The 15,738-nt window shown below is 35.4% G+C and overlaps 1 protein-coding gene across 3 annotated transcripts in view; it reads right to left on the bottom strand.

Moving 5' to 3' along the window:
* Nucleotides 1–15,738, bottom strand: part of PHTF1 (putative homeodomain transcription factor 1) — a 62,003-nt gene that overhangs the window by 39,717 nt on the left and 6,548 nt on the right. For 2 of the 3 annotated variants that reach the window (XM_007169370.2, XM_007169369.2), the window contains exons 4-5: nt 925–994; nt 293–451 (exon numbers count right to left, since the gene is read on the bottom strand). In XM_007169370.2, coding sequence (XP_007169432.1) covers nt 293–451; nt 925–994 — 229 coding nt within the window. Of the gene's footprint in view, nt 1–292; nt 452–924; nt 995–15,738 lie in introns of those variants that run through there. The other variant, XM_057544934.1, reaches the window with a different exon arrangement.

Raw genomic sequence — 15,738 nt, forward strand, 5'->3', positions numbered from 1 at the left:
ATCCAACCTAGAGGTAATCCAATAGTCAAAGGTCAGACACAGGAAAAGTTTGAAAAGGCCTGGCCAGTGAGACAGGTAGAAAGAAATTCAAGAGAGAAGAGTTAGACAATCATGTTTGCTCTCTCTGAGCCAATAAATTTAAGATGATCTCCAAATGGTGTATGTCCCTTCTTTCTTTGTACGTGAAACCATCAAATGAAAGGGTAAATGTAAGAACAGTAAAGTCTGCATGATCTAATAGCAACAGCAGCAAAAAGAAACTGTCACAATTTATCCCAACTCCTCCAATTACCTTGCATGAGGTAAAGCAGTAGCAGCCAAACAAAGATTCTTAAAGAGGTAACCTGAATCCACCAATTGCTGAAAAATGGAAAAAATACAACTCGAACAAGCCCCTTCCGAGTCAGAGATGTCCACGGAATTTCAGGTTTGGCTTTGGCAAATGTTGAGCCTTTAAATATACAATAAAACAAAACATCAAACATTTATGTACACTAGGCTAATGCCCACTTGTAACAGTACGTTAAAAACAGGTGAGAGCAAAAATCAGCACATAACCTGTTCAGTGAAAAAGAATCCTCTTAGATGTTCATTATATACACTAACTTTTGCCTCAATCACTAGGACAGGAGCTCAAAATAAGTCAGGCTTGTTTGAATGGTATACAATATATTTTTCTTCATTACACAGCAGCAAGTCTCCAAGTTCCTCTCTTTCACGCTCATGGAAACCATGTAATTTACATAGCCACACAGCATAAAGCAAAGGGGAAAAAATGCTAAAGCCTGAATGATGCAGGAAGAACACTACTTTTGGAAATTAAAGTATACCATCATATAGGGAAGATATCCAAAAAGAATCTTTAGTACCACTATGAAATAATATAATGATATACCTAAGAAACAATCCAACTTTAGAACTCACCTCTGATTAAGTCAACATCAATCAAGTCTGCCTTTATGTGACCCATCTTTTTTGGTTTGTTTTTGAAGCCCTAGAATAAAACAAAACAAAGCCCAGAAATAAACAACATTTTAAAAACCCTTTTAAAACAAAAGGTAAATTTACGTTTCTTTTTCTCTACACCTGACTCCCTTTTACTGGGTACACTTTAATCCTAATGCTCCTTAAAGGAACCTGTCATTAATATTTGTTTTTGTTTTTAGTTTTATCAAGTAATGCATGCACACACTTTTATCACCTTTAAAAATAATCAAACAGTACCAAAAGGTCAGTAAGTGAAAAACAGGTAGTCCTCTGACCCACCTTACCTCTCCTCCCAATTTCATTCATTAAAAACAAATGCTTTCATCTTTTTTTAGCTGTTTCTCTTGGTATTTACTTACATAGGTCTAAATAATATGTTTATACTGCTATTTTTCAATTTATTGATTTTAAAAATCACCTATGAACTCCTAATATAGTATATGAGAATTTAGCTCTCTTACACTACTAATTCCCACCTCCTCACTTCCACCCCAAAAACATATATCCTCACAATATAGTCAATTAATTTGTGACAAATCAGTAATCAGTAGTTAGAGTATGATCACTATGAAATATCATTCCTTGTTCACTCTATTTACATGCTTCCTTTTATTCTATGAGGTCAGTGAAAATATTTATCAGTTTCCAAATACTCAAATGCCAAAAAATTAATCAGTCCTTTTTTTTCCTTAAAGAAAAAAAATTCCTGGAAACCCCCTTCCCAGGACCCTCTATCTTCCTGCTGCAATTGGACTGGTTGCTCTCTGGGCCTGTTGCATGGCTGTAATCCCAGAACTGCTCACTCTCATCCTGACAATCCCCTTCCCCCCTCTCTGTGGTAAGTCCCTATTTGCTGCATCCATATCTTCTGGGAGCACATTCCTTCCGTAGCTTCCTGAGAAAGGGGTCACAGAAGACAGTGTTTTCAATCCTTGCATGTCTGAAAATGATTTCATTCTACCCTTATACTTGATTAAAAGTTACCCTAGATGCAGAATTCTAAGGTGTTAATAATTTTCCCTCAGGAATTGAGACCCTGTTCCATGGTTTTCTAGCTTCCAATGTAGCTGTTGCAAACTCCAATGCCATTCTGATTCCTGATCCTTTGAATGTGAATTGTTTCCTTCCTCTTAATCCTCACTTTATTCATGGTGTTCAGAATGATGTGCTTTTTTTTTTTGACAGAAGTGACATTTATGATAAAACATGTATTTTATTTGATCACATAATGATATGCCTTGATTATGAGTCTTTTATCATCTATTGTGCTGAGAATCCCTTCCATATAGAAATACATGTCTTTCAGTTTTAGGGAAGTTTTCTTATAATTTATATTTAAATTTCTTCCCTTTTAAGACTTTTGACTTTTCTCTCCTATTTTCTACCTCTTTTGTCTTTCTGTTCTGCTTTCTAGAAAGTTCTTCAAATTCTTCTATTACATTTTTCATTTTGATTCTTTGGGTTCATTCCTTTCTCTTCTCTTTCATCCTGGAAGATTTCTTCAAATATCTAGTAATCATTGGCTGTCCACTTATGTATTAGAATGAGGAGTTAAAACCTGATGGACATTTTATTTCAAAGTATATACCCAAGAGAAACATATATAAATTTCACTAAATAATGTGTACAAAACGTTCCTAGAAGAATTATTTATAAAAGCCCCAAATTGGAAACTACCCATCAAAAACAATCAGAAATTGCCCAGCGGCAGTAGAATGGATAATAATTGTGGTGCTATAGTGAATAAACTACAATTATGTGACAACATGACTGGATCTCACATACATAATATTGAACAAAAGAAACGTAATACTGAACAAAAGAAATTAGACTCAAAAGTGTATGTACTGTATAATTTCATTTATGTAAGGCTCAAGATAGGCAAAAATTAACCTATGGTGCTAGTAGTAAGGATACGGGTTACCTCTGTTGGTAGCAGTGGCTGGAAGAGCATGGGATGGGGAGCTTCTGTGTTACTCCTAATGTTCTATTTCTTGATCTGAGTGTTTATCACATGGTTATGTTCCGTTTGTGAAAATTCCTCAAGCTGTACACTTATAATTCTGGGGTGGGTGGGTGTGTGTGAGTATAGGTCCCCCACTTTTCAAAAGTTTGCTTTACACCATTTCGCTTTTACAAAAGACCTACGTTAGTACCTGTTTTCTTTCGCTAACCGGAAAAAATCCAAAGAGGATTTTTACTTTTACGAAAAAAGGTGAAGAGCATAAACAGCGTTCCGTGATCTCAGGGAGCTCTTCCAGAGGCAGCACACACCCGAGCAGGGAAAGCAGCACCACCAGGCTCCTTCCCTGGGGGCACACCCCGCATCTCAGCATCAAGCCCCCATAGCTTTGAAAGGTGTCTGTGAGCATCTGTGCTGTATTTCGATGTATTTTGTGCATCTGTTAGCAAGATGTGTCCTAAGGTAACTGCTTCTTCACAATTGCCATTTCGGCTTACGAAAAGTTTCATAGGAACACTCTACTTTTGGATAATGGGGGAAACCCGGTAACTCATATTCACTGAATATGCTTTATTTTATTAACACATAGACAATGGTTTTACAGGAAAAACTCGGGATTTGAAAGTCATGATAACTTTGCTGTATATTATGACTCAAAAGCAAATTTGTGAATTAGCTTTTGTGTTTAAAAATCCTGGTTTGCCTAACAGTTTTGTTTCATTACTATTAATAACTGTTTTAAAAGATGAATTTTAATTTTGTGCTCAATCAACACTTGTACATGCTAGTTCCTGATCAAGCTTTTAAAATTAGATATTTAACCATAAAAATTATTGTAAAAATTAAACGTTAGAGTAATTTGCTATTTCTCTAGTTTAGATATTGAGCCAATATTGATCTTTGGTTCTGTTTAACTAAAAGATGCAGCCAAACAATTTCTTTAAAGTGAACCCTATGTTTCTATCCAATTAACTACAAACTGTAGATTTTAACAACAACAAAAAGAGTTTTAAAACTCTAAATGTAATAAAATTAAATCTAAGAAGGAATCAAATTTTGATAATTAGACATTTCAGGGGCAAAAATAACCCTTTGGAAAAAATATGTGCACTAATTTTTGAAATATGCATAGTATTCATGGAAATAACAATGATCTTGTGCTACATTTGAAATCAGAAATGAAAATTTTAAAAGTAAAGATATCACTGTATTATATTCTAACAGACATAGGCCTTGTGGACATTTGCAGCAGTACTATTCTAACTAAAGAAGCTTAAAGTGCCTTAACTTTAGAGCCACGTTAATTTTTCTACTTTCTTTGCTTTCTAGACTTTTCACCTACAATGTTATAGAATCAGAATTAGCATTATCTAAAGGTGAACACCAAATTATGAAAACCTCCCTCAGCAATAGAAACACATTCATTCATTCACTTAGTCAACAAATATGCAATATGTTTCTTCCGTATGCCAGATAAGCTACTTGAGCTAAGCATAGAGCAATAAGGAAGTCAAAGCACGGCTCTATCTTCAGAGTGTGCACGCACAGAAGGGAAAACAGACAATAAAGCCAAATGTTTGAGGGTTCCTCAGGAAAACACCCCCTGAACTTCCCTCACCATTTTTTGGACAAAAATCATTAAGAAATTTATGACCACTGTTCTTGAGCCAGATAAGAAAGTCGCTAGATACTTTTATATGTGTCTGTGCTGAGGAAGAATAAAAAACACATGCCATGCTTTTGTTTTAGGATCCTTCTGCTTGATCCTACATATTCTACAGTATGTCTAGTAAGAGGCAACATGCGCACGGCACTACTCTAAGCACTTTACATAAACTTACATTAATTTGTTTAACTCATTTAGTCCTCACAACTGCCCTGTGAGACAGGCACCTTTATTATCTTCACTTTACAGATGAGGGAAACAAGGCACAGAGACTCTGACCCGTTCATTCTCACTACAAACCACTACACATCCTGCCTCTCACTATACAGTACAAAATGCATTCCTAATCAATGTAGGGAGAGATTTTGAGATAAACAAGATTGCATGCTTCTGAAAGGTTCCATGGGATTAATAAACCCTGGGAGCTGTGAGTGAATTTCCTTATTGGCCACAACCCAGGGCCACAACCTAGCAGCCCACGATAAAACTGTAGGAGAAAATGATACCCCTGCACTAGGTGCTAGAGCAGTGGTCTGGAAATTTTCTGCAGAGCCCAGCTACTGGCTGTATTCAGCTCTCTCTATTGTTTGCTCCCCACAGAGCTGTGTAATATCTTCAAAGCTCAGAACCACCTGACTGATGCAGTTCCTACTTTTAGGCAGAGGGACTAAAGCACTGGAAATACTGCTGCAGTATTGTTGGACTCCATGTTTAAAAGGGAATAAAAGACAAGTGAAACCCTGTGACACATCTCTCTCTCTTAGTGTGCTGAAATGTCCATTTTATTGCCACTGATTCTATACTACTGTATAGTAGTCGGGCACAAAGAGAGAAGTCACCTGATTTAGAACAGATGATGAACAACAAAACAACAATTACAAGGCAAGTACAGCACTATAAGAATATGTGTAAAGGACACCTAACTCAGATTTAAGAAGTCAAAGAAAGATTTCCAAAGGAAAATAATACCTGATCCGAGACCTGAGGGGTGTATAAGAATTTGCAAAGAAGGATATGGGCTGTAGCAAAAGGGGAAATTAAGAAAAGTATAGGAGAAGACCTCGAAATAAGAGATAGCAGGACAAAAACTAAAGTTCAAGAAGGCCTAAAGCAGAGTGAAAGTGAAAAAGGGGTTAAGGTATGAAAGAGAGAAACTGGAGAGGTAAGCAGAAGCCAGATTTTGAAGACTATAATCATGCTAAGAGTGTGCATTTATCATAAGGATAACAGGAAGTCAGAGAACAGTTTTAAATATGAGAAAAACAATCAGATTTGTGTTAAAACAAAAAGAAAATAACAATAAGCCGGCTTCAGTGATTATTGAGGGGTGAAGGGGGAAACGGGGGCAGAGAAAACAGAAAGTTAAAAAAGTGACTCCAGTAACCTAGATCAGGAGTGGACAAACTTTGTCTGTAAAGGGCATATGGTATTTTAGGGTTTGTGAGCTGTACCACCTGTGTACTAGTACTCAACCCAGCCACTGTTGCACGAAGGCTGACTTAGACACAGACAATAAACATGTAAAACATGAAGCCTGCAGTGCTCCAGCGAGTCTGGCTGCAGGCAATAGTTTGTGGACCAGATGAGGGCAGACAACAGGCCAGTCCAGGCCATCAGAGGCATGACCTAGGAAAAGTATGCATAGTCAAAAAATACAAGAAGGTAGAATCCAGAAGTCTTGGTAATTCAAAATGTGGGATCAGTGTGAAGGTGAGGCCACAGAAGAATTCCAAACCCCACCTTTAGCACTCTAACTGCTCATTGAATAGGAAAGGTGAGAGAAGGCACAGGGCTGGCCAAGGTAGGGGAGGTCACATTCTGCTCACAGCCCTCTGGCCAAGCTGGAAATCTATGGGGCAAGGAAGGACTCTCCTCCCACAGGAAGGCACTGCGAGTCACATGACAAAAGGTGAAGACATAACAATTTTCTTAACAGTTGAAGATGAGGAGATAGCCTTCTAACTTAGCCTTTCTGTACTTCAGTGCCTTCACCTGTAAAATGAGAATGATAATATATCTGCCTCGTGGAATTGTTATAAGGATCAATTAAGAAAGCGAGAGAGACAGAGACAGAGAAAGAGAAGTTCTTAAAATAATACAAGACACATTCTAAATATTCATTATCATTATTATTATTACACCACCAAAAACACATACACATGCCCTCCCGCATGCACTATAGTTTCCCCCATATAGTTTTCTCACAATTTTAGTTAAATCAATATTTGATGTTTAGAGTATTATGATTACATAAAACATGTTCCCACCTAAGTCAAGTAGTAACCAATGATTACATTTCCTTTCTTGGAAATTTTGTTTGCCCTGAAATTGTTAATTGCCTCATGTTCCCCCCTACCTTTATAAATAGGAATTGTATATATTTAAGATATACAATGTGAGGTTTTGATATACATATACATTGTGAAATGATTACCACAATCAAGCTAATTAACATATCCATCACCTCAGACTGTTAGTATTTTTTTGGCATTTTTGTGTGTTGCATACATTTAAAATCTACTCTCTTAGCAAATTTCAAGTATACAATACAGTATCATACACTACAGTCACCATGCTGTATATTAGATCTCCCAAATTTATTCATCTTGTAACTGCAAGTCTGTTACCTTTGACCAACATCTCCCCATTTCCCCCACACCTCAGCCCCTGGTGACCATTCTACTCTCTGCTTCTATGAGTTTGACTCTCTTAGATTCCACTTATAAGTGAGATTTTGCAGTATTTGTTTTCTGTGTTTGTTTTATTTCACTTAGTGTGATGCCCTCCAGATTCATCTGTGTTGTAACAAATGGTAGGATTTCCTTCTTTTTAAAGGCTGAATAATATTCCACCTCATGAGATAGACAGAGGGATAGGGCACATTTTCTTTACCTATTCATCTGTCAACAGACAGTTGGGTTGTTTCCATATCTTGGCTACCATGAATAATGCTGCAATGAATAGTAAGTGCATATATCTCTTCAAGAAAGTAATTTTATTTCCTTTGGATAAATATCCAGGAAGAGGGATTGTTGGATCATAAGGTAGTTCTATTTTTATTTTTTTGAGGAGCCTCCATACTCTTTTCCATAACAGCTGTACCAATTTACATTCCCACCAACAGTATACAATGGTTTCCTTTTCTCTGTATCCTCACTAATGCTAATTATCTTTTGACTTCTCTGATAATTGTCATCCTAACAGGAATGAGGTGATGTTTCACTGTGGTTTTGATTTACATTTCCTTAATGATTAGAGATGTTGAGCACGTTTTCATATACCTGCTGGCCACTTGTATGTCCTTTCTAGAAAAATGTCTATACAGGCCTTTTGCCTATTTTTTAATTGGATTAGGTTGCATTTTATATTGTTCATGTTTCCTTTGCTGTGCAAAAACTTCTTAGTTTGATATAGTCACATTTGTTTATTTTTGCTTTTGTTGCCTGTGCTTTTGGTGTCAAATTCAAAAAAATCATTTCCAAGACCAATGTCAAAGAGATTTTTCCCTATGTTTTCTTCTAGGAGTTATACAGTTTCAGGTCTTACATTTAAGTCTTTAATCCATTTTTAGTTTATTTTTGTGTTTGGTGTAAAATAAGGGTCTGATATCGTTCTTTTGCATGAAGATATCCAGTTTCCCAACACCATTTATTGAAGAGACTGTCATTTCTCCATTGTGTATTCTTGGTGCCTTTGCCAAAGATTAGTTGACCCTATGTGCATGGGTTTACTTCTGGGCTCTCTATTCTGTTCCACTGCTCTATGTGTCTTTTATGCCAGTACCATACTGTTTTTATTACTATAGCTTTGTAATATAATTTGAAATCAGAAAGTGAAATGAGATGTCTCCAGCTTTGGTCTTCTTGTTCAAGATTCCTTTAGCTGTTTGGGGTCCCTTTGTGGTTCCATATGAATCTTATTTTTTCTGTATCAGTTAAAAATGCCATTGGACTTTCGATAGAGATTGCTTTGAATCTGTAGATTGCTTTGGGTAGTATGGACATTTTAACAATATTTTTTTCCTTTTCCAAATAATAGATTTTGTTTGTTTTCTCTTCCAGTTTTATTGTAATATAAAGACATAGAGCACTGTATAAGTTTAAGGTGTACAGCACAGTGATTTGACTTACATACATCATGAAATAATTACAAGTTTAGAGAACATCCAATATCTCACATAGATACAAAATTAACGAAATAGAAAAAACAGTTTTTTCCTTGTGATGAGAACTCTTAGGACTTACTCTCTTAACAACTTTCATATATAACATACAGCACTGTTAATTACATTTATCATGTTGTACATTACATTTTAACAGGAGGAATTCTTCCAATCCATGAACATGAGCTATCTTTCTTTTGTGTCTTCTTCAATTTCTTTCATCAACGTTTCATATTTTTCAGTGTACAGATCTTTCACCTCCTTAATTTATTCCTACGCACTTTATTCTTTTCGATGCTATTGTAAATGGAACTGCTTTCTTAATTTCTTTTGCAGACAGTTCATTGTAAGTGTATAAAATTTTTCCTTTTCACTTGTCTCAAAATTTTTAACTGATTCTTTGACCCATTGGTTGTTCAAGATTATATTGTTTAATTTCCACACATTTTTGAATTTTCCAGTTTTCCTCCTGTTATCAATTTCTACTTTAATAACACTGTGGTCAAAAGATACCTGATATAAATTCAATCTTCTTAAATTTGTTAAGACTTTGTTTCATGGCCTAACATATGATCTATCCTGAAGCAGGTTTCATGTGCACTTGAGGAGAATGTGTATTGTGCTGCTGATGGATGGAATGTTCTGTATATGTCTGTTAGATTCATTTAGTCTAAAGTGCAGTTCAAGCCCAACGTTTTCTTATTGATTTTCTGTCTGGATGATCTATCCAGTGTTGAAAGTTGGATACTGAAGTCCCCTACTAGCACTGTATTGCTCTCTATTTCTCCCCTTAGGTCTGTTTATATTTGCTTTATATATTTAGGTGCTCCTATGTTGGGATGTAAGGACTGTTCAACATCCACAAATCAATTGAATACACCACATTATCCAGACGAAGGATAAAAATCATATTATCATCTCAATAAATGCAGAAAAAGCATTTGACTAAATTCAACACCCATTTATGATAATAACTCAGCAAAGTGAGTATAGAGGGAAAGAAACTCAACAAAAGAAAGGCCATATATGACAAGCTTCATTTTTTTCATTCACTTAACTTTCTACATATATATTACTAATTCATTTTGAAACTCCCTATAAGTGTTATAAATCTGCTCCCAGTGTGCTCAAACACAACAAACACTGGTTTCTTTTTTTTCCTCCTTGAAGATGTCTATATACCACAGTTTCCTGTCCTCCTGCTCCTTTCTGGTCTTGTTATTTTCTAGGCCTCATAAATGAACTTTCATCTTGGGTCATCTCTTAAGAATCCAGAATTCATTTTAACCTCTCTCTGTGTCGGCCATCCTGTCTCCTGATACTGTGGATTCCTCTTTTTTGGTTTACTCACTCGTATACAGTACATGTCCTCCTCTGAGGGGAGACATGAGTGACACACTTTTTAGACTTTGACGGTCTGAATATATCTTCATGTGATGCCTTTATACTTGGTTAATAGTTAGACTGGGCATAAAGTTGTAGATTGAAAGCCATTTTCTCTGAGAACTTTGAAGGTTCCATCGTCTTCTAACTTCCAGATGAGCCAGAAGTTGCTGCGGAGAGGCCCAATGTCATTCTGACTCCCAATCTTGTATAAGATCTGTTTTGATCCTTCTCTCTATTCCCTGCTTAACCCAGGCTCTAATTTCTAATTTCTTGTGATGTTGTGATTTGTAAAAAGAAATTTATTTTGGTCTCTGTCCCCAGTTCCTGACACAGGGCTCCCGAAACCCTTGTAATTTCCTGGGTGACAAGAGTGCCTTTTGTTCTAATGAGGCAACTCTAGGTGGGCTCCTGGATGGCTCCTGGATGAGGGCTGGTCACCAGAAGGAACAAACTATGACTAGAAGCTTGGAACTTTCAGGCCCTCCCTCTCCCCCATTCTCTTGCAAAGGGAGAAGGGCTGAAAACAGAGTTAATGATTGATCGTGCCTACTAGATGAAGCCTCCATGAAGTTCAGAGAGCTTCCAGGTTGGTGAACACATCCACTCCAGTAGGGTGACATACCCCAAACTCCACAGGGACAGAAGCTCCTGTGCTCTGGACCCTTCCAGACCCCACCCTATGTATCTCTTCATCTGGCTATTCATCTGTATCCTTTATCATATTCCTTAATAAACTGGTAAATGTTTAAGGAAGTGTTTCCCTGAGTTCTGTGAACCACCCTAGGAAATTAATCAAACCTGAGGAGAAGGCTGTGGGAACTTCTGACTTGTAGCCAAATTGGACAGAAGTTGGGGGTAACCTGGACCTACTTCTTGCAGTTGGCATCCAAAGTGGGGTAGGAGCAGTCTTGTGGGACCAAGCCCTTAACCTGTGTGAGCTGACACTACCTCCAGGTACACAGTGTCAGAAATGAGTTGAATTGTAGGATACCCAGCTGGTGTCACAGAGAATTGCCTGGTGTAGGGAAAAACCTCCACACATTTAGTGACCAGAAGTGGTGTTTTGTGTGAATAAAGGAGACTCATAGGAGAAACACAAGAGGCAGATTGAACTGAATCTTTCTAAAATTTAGTTCTGAAATTTCATAATAATGCTGATCACTCAAAAGATCCTTTTGATCTGTAAATATGTGTATTTCAGCTCTGGGAAATTTTAAAATATTATTTATTTGATAAATTCTTCTCCTCCACGTATTTCTGTTTCCTAGAACACCTATTAGTTGGATTTTAGGCTTCCTGCATGAACTGCACTCACTTTTCTATTTTCTTTTTCCTTGCTCTTTCATACTATTTTTCTGGGAAATGGCCTCAACTTTACCTTCCAACTTTTCTACTGAATTTACTTTGGTTATTTTTATTTTCTGGTTCTCTTACTTTTTCATCCATAGACTTTTTTAAAAATAGTATGCAGTTCTTTAAATATATTAATTATATCTTTTAAAATAGTATTCTTATAATTCCTGTATCATTTTTTAAAATCTCTTTCCTTCTTTTTCTTTAGGTCTCAAATATTTGAGCATCTTCAATTATCTATTTATACTTAAGAGTGAGGCACTAACATGCTGAACGCCCATTCAGTGTGCAGTAGGGGAAGCTTGTTGAACAGTGGCCGCGTTGTAGAGAGTAGCCAGCCATTTCACTTCCAGTATCCTTAGGTCTTTTCAGTCAGCTTGTGCAAAAAGAAATTCCAGTCTTCTGTTTAGAGCTTATAAGCCTGGCCACCAGACTTTTACTTAATCTCCTTTATGAGTACAGTATCTCACCCCATTCTCATTTGTGTATGGTATTCTAGAATCCAGAACTTCTCTGTTTCAGCCTCTCCAGAGAGCAAACTTCAATCTTCTGTCAGAGGAAGATAAGGTAACTATGAGGCTGTGTAGAATAAGGTGGAGGATCTGGGGGTAGGTCTATTGCCCCTTATACATATGCTCAAACAATCCTATTTCCAGTTCTACCTCATACCTGCAGATATACCTGATGCATCTAATTCCTGAGTCTTTCAGAAATTAAATACAGGGGTCTTTTTCCTTTAATTTTTTTAAAATTTAAGAATAGTTGATGGACAATATTATATAAGCTACAGGTGTACAATATAGTGATTCACAATTTTTAAAGGTTATACTCCATTTATAGTGATTTATAAAATATTGGCTATATTCCTTGTGTTGTACAATATATCCTTGTAGCTTATTTTATAGATAATAGTTTGCACCTCTTAATTCCCTACCACTATAATGTCCCTCCCCACTTCCCTCTCCCCACTGGTAACCACTAAATACAGGTGTTTTAAAACAGGGAGTTCACTTGTTTCCCATTGGCATCCCCTACTATAGACACTTACATTTTTACTTTCTTTACATCCATTTTCCAACTTTCAAAATTGTGTTAACAGCTCTCTTTTACAGTAGTCTTCTCTCCCATTCTTTCACTCCTATTGTAGGTTGATTTTTTTTTCTTATTTATTATAATTTTAGAGAATTTTCAGAAGAAACCAGATGGAGATTAATGCACATATTCCAACTGTCATCTTTAATGAGGTGTCTCATCTGTCATGTGCCCACTATCCAGCTCAAGAAATAAAAGGTTACAAATACAGCTGAAATCACCTCTGTGTTTATGATTAGCCATTTAAAATTTCCTAGGTGTAAAATCGTATCATTTTCAAACACTGATTTTTGTTATTCTAATATTAGAAAAATAAAAGAACAAATATTTTAAAAGCAAAGATAATATTAATTAGAATGTTTTGCTCATCTTAGCAAATATATCTCAAACAGCATGTTAAATAATAGTAATAGGGGCCATTCTTGTTTTATTCTTTTGAGGGGGGGGGACTAAGTTGAGCTTCATTACTGAAAATAATGTTAGACCTTAGATTTAATATATTTTCTCAATTAAGAAATTTTAGAAGACAATTTTCATTGGGAATATATATGAATTTGTTGTGTACTATATTATGATTTCTCCTATTTTTTTCTATTTATGTGATTTAAGAAAACAGCTATATTGAGGTATAATTAATACTCTGTAAAACTCACTTATTTTTAGTGTAGTTTTAGTAGTTAATTTGGTGGATTTCTGGTAAATTTATAGAGTTGTACAACCATCATCACATTCAAATTTTAGAACATTTCCATCACCTGAAAAACAAGAATGGCAATAAATCTCTGTTCCTATCCCCCAGCCATAGGCAAACCCTGATCTGCTTTCTATTTCTATAAACCTGCCTTTTCTAGAAATTTCATATAAACTGGATCACAGAATATAGTCTTTTGTGTCTGGTCCCTTTCACTTAGCATAACATTTTTGAGGTTCATCCATATTGTAGCATGTATTATTAGTTTTTATTGCTGAGTCATGTTCCATTGTATGGATATAACACATTTGTTTATCTACTCACCAGTTGATAGACATTTGGATTTTTTTTCTAGTTTTTGGCAATTATGAATAGTATTGCTATGAATATTTGCATGTGCCCATATGTTTTTATTTCTCTTAGGTAGATAACTAGGGGTGGAAATGCTGGGTCATATGAGAAGTATATATATTTAAATTTTTCTACTTTCCATTCCCACCAGCAGTGTATGAGAGTTCTGGTTCCTCCATGTCCTGGCTAACAAAGATCTTCTATGTTTTCTTCTAGAAAACCTTAGACTTTTAGTTCTTACACTTAAGTCCATGATCCTTTTTAAGTAATTTTTGTGTACAGTGTGAGGTAAGAATCAAAGTTCATTTTTATACATGTAGATATCCAATTGTTCCAGCACCATTTGTTGACAAGACTATCATTTCTTCATTGAATTATTTTGGCATCTTTGTCAAAATCAATTTATCAAAACTGTAGGGATTTATTTCTAGATCTTCTATTCTGTTCCATTGATCTATTAATCATGCCAATACTACACTATCTGAATTACTTACAGCTTTAAATTGTGAGATCCAGTAAGTCCTCCAACTCTATTCTTTTTAAACTTATTTTGAATATTCTAGGTCCTTTACATTCCTTATCAACTTTAGAATTAGCTTATCAATGTCTACCAAAAAAAAAAGTCTGCTGGAACTTTAAAGGGACTATAGTGAATCTATAGATACATTTGGAGAGAACTGCCATCTTAACAATGTTAAGTCTTTCAGATCACAAACATGAAATGCTACTCCATTTCTTCAGATCTTTAATTTCTCTTAGCAATGTTCATAGTTTCCAGTATACAGGTCTTATACATACTATGTTAAACTTATTCCTAAGTATTTTACTCTTTTTGATGTACTGTGAATGAACTGTTTTCTTAATTTCATTTTTGGAATACTCATGGCTGGTACATAGAAATACAAATAATGTTTGTATATTGATCTTAAATCTAGAGGCCTTGCTAAACTCATTTATTGTTAGTAATGCCTTAGGAATTTCTAAATATGGGATCATGTCACCATGAATAAAAGCAATTTTCATTTTCTTTTCTCAATGCCTTTTATTTCTTTTTCCTTGCCTTACCGCACTGGCTAGAATCCCTAGTACAACGTTAAATAGACGTGGTGAGAGCAGACATCCTTGCTTTGTTCCTGATTTGAGGGACAAAGCACTCAGTCTTTAATCCCTAACTACAGTGTTAGTTGTAGGTTTTTTGTTTTTTTTTAAATACATGATAATTTTTTATTATTATTATTATTTTTTGCTATACAGCAGGTTCTTGTTAGTTATCTATTTTATGCATATTAGTGTATATATGTCAATCCCAATGACAGGTTTTTTAATAGACATCCTTTGACAGATTGAAGAAATTACTAGTTTATCAGTAATGGGCATTGAATTTTGTCAAATGCTTATCCTGTCTCTACTGAAAAGACCATGCATTTTGTCCCTTGTTAATATGATATATTACATTAATTTATCTTCAGATGTTAAAACAACAACATATTTCTCGGATATCCCACTTGGTCATGGTAGATAATCCATTTTACATGTTGTTGAACTTGGTTTGCTAATATCTTATTAAAGATCTTTACACTTATGTTTAGGACACTTTTTCTCTTTTTTTTTTAATAAATCAGCATGATAGTTTATTAAAAGCTCCATATTATGCCTCAGGTAGGATTTTTTTCTTCCAGTTTTATTGAGTTATAATTGACATATAGCACTGTATAAGTTTAAGGTATACGGCATAATGATTTGACTTACATACATTATGAAATGATTATCACAATAAGTTTAGTGAACAACCACCGTCTCATAGATACAAAATTAAAGAAATAGAAAAAAAATTTTTTTTCCTTGTGATACGGACTCTTAGGATTTACTCTCAACAACTTTCATATATAACATGCAGAGCTTTATTTATATTCATGTTGTACATTACAGTCCTAGTACTCATTTATCTTATAATTGGAAGTTTGTACCTTCTGACTGCCTACATCCAATTCCCCCTCCTCCAACCACACCCCCGCCCCACCGCCAGTAACCATAAATCTGATCTCTTTTTCTATGAGTTTGTTTTTGAAATTCAATTGATCTAAAAT

The sequence above is a fragment of the Balaenoptera acutorostrata genome, chromosome 1 (genome assembly GCF_949987535.1).
Source record: "Balaenoptera acutorostrata chromosome 1, mBalAcu1.1, whole genome shotgun sequence".
Taxonomy (NCBI): domain Eukaryota; kingdom Metazoa; phylum Chordata; class Mammalia; order Artiodactyla; family Balaenopteridae; genus Balaenoptera; species Balaenoptera acutorostrata.